Source organism: Crocodylus porosus, unplaced genomic scaffold (assembly GCF_001723895.1).
Source record: "Crocodylus porosus isolate Cpor-Errol unplaced genomic scaffold, CroPor_comp1, whole genome shotgun sequence".
In the NCBI taxonomy this organism is placed as follows: domain Eukaryota; kingdom Metazoa; phylum Chordata; order Crocodylia; family Crocodylidae; genus Crocodylus; species Crocodylus porosus.
The window spans coordinates 83,736,187-83,744,357 of NW_017728931.1; the positions used below are offsets into that span (position 1 = coordinate 83,736,187).

At 43.7% G+C, this 8,171-nt stretch overlaps 1 protein-coding gene across 3 annotated transcripts in view; it reads right to left on the bottom strand.

The window, feature by feature from the left end:
- The window catches only part of SRGAP1 (SLIT-ROBO Rho GTPase activating protein 1), a 224,881-nt gene extending 216,716 nt beyond the window's left edge, over window positions 1–8,165 (bottom strand). For all 3 annotated transcript variants that reach the window (XM_019543304.1, XM_019543303.1, XM_019543305.1), the window contains exon 1: window positions 7,954–8,165. In XM_019543304.1, the coding sequence (XP_019398849.1) occupies window positions 7,954–8,020 (67 nt within the window). In that variant the 5' untranslated portion in view covers window positions 8,021–8,165. The remainder of the gene's footprint in view (window positions 1–7,953) is intronic.
- Between the last annotated feature and the right edge of the window lie 6 nt (window positions 8,166–8,171).

Consider the following 8,171-nt stretch of genomic DNA (forward strand, 5'->3'; position numbering starts at 1 on the left):
CATGGACATGCGCCAGGATAATTCTCTCAAAAAGCTTACCCAGGATTGAGGTAAGACTAACTGGCCTATAGTTTCCTGGGTCCTCCTTCCTCCCTTTTTTGAAAATGGGAAACACACTGGCTCTTTTCCAGTCCTCTGGCACCACATCAGAGCACCATGAGTGCTTGTAAAGCTGTTCCAGGGGTCCCGCAATGACCTCTGCTAATTCCCTCAGCACCCTGGGGTGGAGATCATCAGGAGCAGCTGATTTAAATACATCCAGTCCCTCCAGAAATTCCCTGACTAGATCTTCACTGACCCTAGGCCTGGGTGCACCTCCCCTGAGGCCTGCTGGGGTCCCAGTGGGAGGGGTGACCTGGTCCCTGATCAGGAAAGTGGAGGCAAATAAATTGTTAAATAAGTTAGCTTTGTCATCTGGTGTGATGACCAGATTTCCTAGCATGTTTTGCAGAGGCCCCACGTTACCCGGTACCTTCTTTTTACCCCCTTTTTTTACCCCCTCTTTTTATATCATCTCCCACAATAAGGAAGCTAAGGAAGTATGTGTTAGAAGAATGAACTGTAAGGTGGATAGAAAACTGGCTGGACTGTCAAGCTCAAAGGGTAGATGCCAATGGTTTGATGTCTATTTGGCAGCAAGTGTCAAGTGGAATGCCCCAGGGTTGGTCCTGGGGCTGATTTTGTTAAGGATCTTCATCAATGATCTGGAAGATGGGAGCCTCAGCAAGTTTGCAGATTACACCAAACTGGGGGGAAGTGGTAGATATGTTGGAGGGTAGGGCTAGGACTCAGAGACCTCAACAATTTGGAGCATTGGACCAAACGCTCTCACATGGGTTTCAATAAGGACACTTCCAAAGTCTTCCATGTAGGACGGAACAAATCCATGCACCAGTACAGGCTAAGGACCAACTGGCTAAGCAGCAGCTCAGCAGAAAAGGACCCAGGGATTATAGTGGACAATAAGCTGAACAGTGTGCTCTTGTTGCCAAGAAGGCTAACAACATATGGGGTTGTATTAGTAGAAGCATTACCAGCAGATAGAGGGAAGTGCTTATTTCCCTCTATTTGGCACTGGTGAGGTCACATCTGGAGTACTGTGTCCAGTTTGGGGCTCCCCACTACAGAAAGGATGTGGACAAATAAGGAACAGCAATATCAACTTGCAGCAAGGGAAGTTGAGATTTGATATTAGGAAAATCTCTCTGTTAGAGGATGCATCTACATAAGACATTTACTGCAGAGTAGACTAATTAGCTCCTCAGTAAATGTTTCATATCTACATGTTCATCCCTATTAGGCTGCAGGAAACTAATAAACTCTGCAGCAGCATACATGTAAACACTGACAGGGCCGGCTGGGGCAAAAGGGTGCTTCAGTTCAAGGGCTTCCTGCTGGCTAGCTCTACACTGGAGCATCCTCATGTCTCCAGTCAGTCCCTCTGCAGCATGCTGACCCAAGTCGGAGCAGCCCTGAGCTGGCAGGCTGACCCCCTAGGTCCCCTGCCAGGCAGGGCTGCTCTGACCTGGCTTAATGTTCCAACAGCATGCCCAGGAGCAATAAACTCTGGCACCATAGGCACTGAGGTTTATTACTGCATGCCAACATGAAGCGCATACACACTCAAGGGACAATAAAGTACTGGAATAGGCTCTAGGTTGTAGAATCTCTCTCCTTAGAGGTTTTTAAGACCCAGCTAGACAAAGCCTTGGCTGGGATGATATCGTTGGATGGTCCTGCTTTGAGCAGGGCATTAGACTAGATGATCTCCTGAGATCCCTTTCAGCCCTAATTTTCTATGATTTCATTACTCCAAAGTATAATGTGCAGTAACCTATAGAATTCTTCAGTTTATCACATAGATATTACCAACATATATGTATTTAAGTATTTTCCAAGCTACCAGCATTTCTTGGCTTGAGGGCACTCAAGACAATATCTTCTTCAGTTTGTGAAAACTAGTTCACCCAGAATCAACTGCTCAGTGGACTGGCTATAAGAAGAGAGAAAAAAAAAAAGGTTCCTTAACCTCAACATCCTGAGTAAACGGTGAGGGGGGAAAAAAGAAAAATTAGGCAGAATAAACTCAATAAAAAAACCCCAAAAAACATCCTTATAAAGTTAGTTCTTCAGGTTCAGATGAATATTCCAAGACAAGCAATAAAAGCCTCATATAACAAGACATTTGTAATTGGATTAAGATATTAGAAAATGTACCATAGGAACAATCCCACACTTGTAGGAAAATCAAAGAGGTGACAAGGGGTCCCCCCCCCCATTTCTGCTTTCTGAAAATTGATGAAGATTGTTAGTCTAGACCAGTTAAGTGACCCATACAAAGAGCTGATCTCCAGCCTCTACCTCTGGCCCAGCTTCCACAGAGGAACTGCCATCACAGTTTGCATTCATTTTAACCCTGAGATGAAGGGATAAGAATGGCGATTTGCCTTGCCTGCCACAAATGCTGGGCCTCCAGAACACAGCTGAGACTGAGGTAGACAACACAGAAAAGGCCTCAGGACAGTTATGACCGGTACTTGACTCGAGAGAGAAAAACTGGCTATGAGGAAATGCTGCAACAGAACCCAAGAAAGTGAAGGGAATCAGCACACAGATCGCAAAGAATCCTGATACATGAACATGATTATGCAAGCTGTTGACAGAGAAAACAAGACAATGTACTCTGAAAGGCTAAACTGTTCCATGAAAGCTGAGCTGTAAGAACAGATTAGAAACTAAATGAATTTAATACAAGTTAGTGGCAACATTAGTTTCCACTAATAAGACCAGAGGGGCCAAAGGTGGGACACTGAACCAGTTAGATACTGGAGTAGCATTGGGAATGCCTAGGTGAGAAGCCATGGACATATTATTAATGGAACAATATGTTGTTGCTCCTCATTGTGCTTGTGTATCATCCCAGTGAGGTCTCCCATCCAAAACAGACATACTTTCGATGCTGCCAGGACATGGTCAGAGACCTAAGAGCCTGTGTAATGGTCAACAGATTTCTTATTCTGTCTTCATACTGCTGACCAAATTTTTCCAGTGCTAATGTCTACCTCTGATTAGTAAGGGAACCAATTTTCATAAAAAACAAAATTAACCTAACCAAAAATTTGAAGCAGAAGGAAATAAAATTGAGAAGCCATTCTGTCTTACCACAGCCATTACCAAGCTGTAAGTCTAATTTTATTAGCAACTGGTACTTTAGTTCATAAAAAGTTACCAATAAAAGATAACGGCAAGACATTAAATGAACCTTTGCACAGTAAGGTTGTAAATCATGCTATGCTGAAATGTTGTGGAGAAGGAACACTTGGAAAGAATATCAGAAGAAACCACTGTATAGGATCCAAATTGCATTGGTTTCAAATAGTGTTTAACCACAGCAAGAAAAGTTGTATCTTTAACTGTTAATGTTCAAGAAAACCATGGCTATAAACAAGAATTATAAACATAATAAAATGTTATATCCACAATCAATTATTAAGAACTGATGTTATTTATATATTGTATAAAAATAAAGATGATTATCTGACCAAGCACATTCATCATCACTGGCTGTCTATTCACATGTTCTTGAGGTAACTAGGATTCCACTTACTCCTAAAGTCCATTGAAAAAAAGAGATGGAAACAAGAATGAAGAAAAGCTAGTCACCCTGTTAAGGGGCAAGACTAAACATTGTAAGCCTTCATGCCTATTCCTGATTCTGCTGCACTGCTTCCCTTATGACCTTGACATGTCATTCAACTGTGATAAAAGTGCTATTTTATCCAGCCTAAATTTCAAACACTTTACCACAAAACAGAGCTCTAAAAAAAAAAATAAATAAATAAAAAATGAAGTTTCAGATCAATCAAAATGTTGTTTCATTTTTTTCTTCACTGCAAATTTACTGTTTATTCAGAATTTATGGGGGGGGGGAAGGGGGAGGAAGGAATGATACTGAATCCCATGTAGTACAAATTGAACACACTTAAGGAGTCACTCTAATTAAAGCACCCACAGCATGTTGTGTATTTAGCATCCCCACACTTCAAAATGGCAGCAGAGGCACTTTAATTAAAGCTCGTTCAACAAGCTTTAGTTAAAGTGCCCCTGCTGCCATTTTGAAGAGCAGGGATGCTGAATACACATGATGCACAGACTAATTAGCATGTTCCAGCAGACTCAATTAATTGAGTCTGCTCCAACTTGTCTGAATTAGAATGAATCAGAGCAGGCGCTGGCCACGTGTCTCGGTGCTCAAGAGTACTAGGCATAGTTCTGAGGTACGAAAGGGGATTTGTTCTCGGATGCTCCAGAGGAGTAATACTATTGTTGGTAAAGTCAAAAGCAAATCTCACTAAGTAGAATTTTCTCCCAATGCATTTTAAAGGAGCACATTTAATACGGTGTTAAAATGAAAATACAGAATTTTCTAGGATTTGGGAGATCAGTGTTTTGCTGTACCTTTATGTACCTTACACTGATGCTATCTATTTAAAAATGAACGCACCAGTTTTTGAAGGCTTTTTGCCCTCAGTAAAAACAAACAGAAAAGATAAGTTTTGAAGTCTTCAAGAGCTCTCATAGAACTTGCAGCAATGTGTGGTCCACAGTAAGAGAGATAATCAAAAGCATCAGAACCTTTTCACTCAGTTATCCAACCAGTGTAGGAGCTTTAAGACACACTGCCAAATATTCTTACTAGTAATTTAAGACCATCTATAAAACCTACCATCAAAATAAACTTGAGATGAAAAAACTCCTACTAGTCCTCATGAGAGCTACTTAATGTCACAGAAATACCTATTTCTGACAGATCAAAATTACAATACAATAGAAATTGCTCATCATGCCAATAGGTCTCACCTCCAATGAATCAACAAGTTACACACCCACAAAAAGCCAGGGGACTTAACACCAGGGGAAGAATTTGTTTAAATGGATTTAATTTCAGAATGTAGACACAAAAATTTGTAGCCTTAACTTTGCAAAGCATTTAGGAATTAAGGTGAACAGAGTCTTATTTCTAGAGTTCATCATTTTACCCCTGCTAATAGAAGTCATGTTTAAAAGACAACAGAGTAGAATCAGTAGTAGCTCAAGATACTTCATGTCAGATGTGCAATTAGGTGAAACTGGTCTGGTATATTTACATGTATCACTGAAAAAATTCCCTTTCTATTTGGTTACCCAAGTAAATAAAAATTACAGGTTTTCTGTTGTTCCCGTTTGGACTTTACCTATAACAATGACTCTAGGATAATACTAGAAGTGTATGCTTACAATAACTGTCAGTTCACACCACCAAAGAAATAATTGGCACCATAAACTCCTAGAATAAGAAGCAGAACTATTAGACATTAGCAACACAGCAAGATATGTAAAGTATGACACTGTAAATCCTCATTTCCATATATGGCACCCATGTATACTTGTCAAGTACAATAGAGGCCCACTTGCTCAGAAGCATATTCAAATACAACTTTCAACAAGGCTCACGCAAATGCACACGTTATTAGGTTGGCAAATTCTGGAACGCTTGTAGCTTCAAAACGTTCAGTGTTTAGGACCCAAATCCTTAAACCTCATTACACTGGGCTGAGAACCTAGATACAGAAAAGGGCAAAGGGAGCGGGAGCCCGAGCCCAAGCCCGAGCCCGAGCCCAAGCTCTGCATATACCAGGAAATGCAAGTGGCCAGGTTGCCACTTTTTTTCTCCCTATATTCCTGAGGCAGCTTAAGCAGGTGCTGATAATAACAACCCCTCCATAATGACACTGATCAAGAAACACTGGAGGCAGAAATGCTTGGACCATGCCACTTTTCCTAATACACCCCAATAACACCCTGCACTAGACAAATAATTTACAGGTGATGTTCCGGTGTTACATTAACTAAAAGAAACTTATCCATCTTTCTATCCCTTTTGGAATCTCAACTCATTTAGGACACTTTACGGTATCTTGGTATCTCATGACAAGACAGACAATACTGGGGACCAGACTCTGACCCTTGAATATTTGTGTCTACATTTATTTATCTAGCATAGAAGTTCTGCTTTGGTAAAACATTAAGAACACTTAACATTAAGAAAAGTGAGTTCAGATAAGAAAGACAGACTTTATATCTTAATGATACAGGTTACAGAAAAAGAGTTTGTTACTACAACCACAGGTCCTAGAGGGACTTTCTACAAAGCTTTTCCTACTGTGTGAGTGGTTCTGAACCTTGCCACCCCTTGAGAAAATCCCAGCTTTTAGCTTTCTTTCGCTCAGTTTTTTACTACAGAAAAATAACAGAGCAATTCTTCTATTGCAGAGAATTCAGAAAGACCACAACAGGTCAGAATGTTTTTGACACTATGGATTCCTATTTGAAATCTCTGGGCTTATCTTGTGAATCCCATGTAGATATTTGCATACCTAACCATGCTAATATTGATTGTAGGGGACCCTGGTGAGAATCACTGCACTACATAAATGCTTCAAGACGATCGTTATATTCATTTAGAGACATCACAAAGGTGAACCAGTCAAAGTACTGAATACACACGGTTTACAAGTGCATGGAGGAGCAGCAATTAGAAAGGAGGATGGCAGAGTGAGAGGGAGTTTAAAAATTAGCATGGTTTTTTTTAAATGCATAGACAGGGGAGTGCATAGGCCCTTATCTCCATGTCCCTGCAGTTTCTCCTTATTTAGGAAAATAAAAGTGGTAAACAGTTAGCTACTGCACACATTTGGTAACTGTTACAACTACAACTGTTTGCATATCCTGCAAGAGAGAGGTTTCCCAAATGTTCTCATTCTACATCAGGACAAATCCAAGACCTTCCAGAGCTTTTTTGTGAAAGCCCAGAGACCAAGCCGCCTCAGAATGGTCAAAGGCCCCATGGTTGAAGGATTTGTTCTCACACGCCCTTACGAGCAACCAAACCTCTGACGCTTTGCCTACTTTGGAGCAGACTCTTGCCACCCTGACAAATATTCCCTAGAGAAAGTTCAACCAGACTGGTACATTCTCATAGAAGGCTTATGGTTTTGACAAATGAACCTGAAGAGCCATGTCACTGGAAAACCTGACCTCACTGCAGGATCCAGGAGATCAGATGGCCTTCAAAACTCCTGAAGCGCATACACAGCTGCAGAGGTCTATACCCAGTTTTCCAAAACCCTCTTTTGGATCCACCAGTCCCAATCCCACCCATGCTCCTGAAGTCTGCGAAGCTGAATGTACACAAGCAGTATTCAGGACCCACGTCTCATAACAGAATCAAGAGCCCAAATGCAAGCTTTTGTAGAGCGTCATTTTGGGAACACAAACCCCTGTTAGAGACCTGGGTAGCACTTAACAGCCAGCATTTCACGTCTGCATCCGCGGGCCAGAGTACATGTTACAAGTTGACTATAAAACATTGGACTGGAAAAGGAACAGCTCTTCACCTCCATCTTCACTGAGAAGCATCAGTAGCGGGGAACCGGCAGGTACTAAGGGACACTGTCGTTAATGCACGTGTACGAATATGTTCGCTGGAAGAGAGGAATTCCCGAGAGACGCTAACAGGCAAAGAAAGAAGGGCTGAGGAATATGAGCAGCGGCACAGCTCCTGGCTTTAGCCATCCTCCCAGGGATGAGGCACCTCAAGCCCGGGTGCAGGGCTTCTGGCCTCACCAGCGCCTAGGTAAGAAGCCGCCCTGGCAGCTGTAGCCCGGCTGGTCCGGAAAGGGGCAAGGCTCCTATTGTCCCTTTCAATGCCCAGCCTTTCCCGCAGCGCAGCCAAGCCCCGCGGCTTCACGGAGCACGCAGGAGGCAGCGGAGGGAGGCTCTGCCCGTCCTGCCCCTGCCTCCAAGGCCGGCGGGGAAGGGGCAGCGCGGCGCGGGGGGCGCGAACGGCCCCTCGCCCCGCTCCCCCCAGCCTGGCTGCGACGGGGGGCCGCGGCGGCCCCCACGGACACGCACCTTTCACTTGACTTTCGTACTCCGCGATGATCTCTTTGTCCTTCTTGCCGCGGCCGGGGGCGGACATCCTCCGGCGCTGCTGCCTGCCCGCTCCGCGCCGGGGAAGCCGCAGGCGGCGGTGACTGCGATCCGGCTGCCGGGGGAGGGGGTCGGCTACGCTAACCCCGGCGCCGGCACCATCGTCTCTCGCCGGCGGCCGGGCGAGGCGGTCCCAGCCC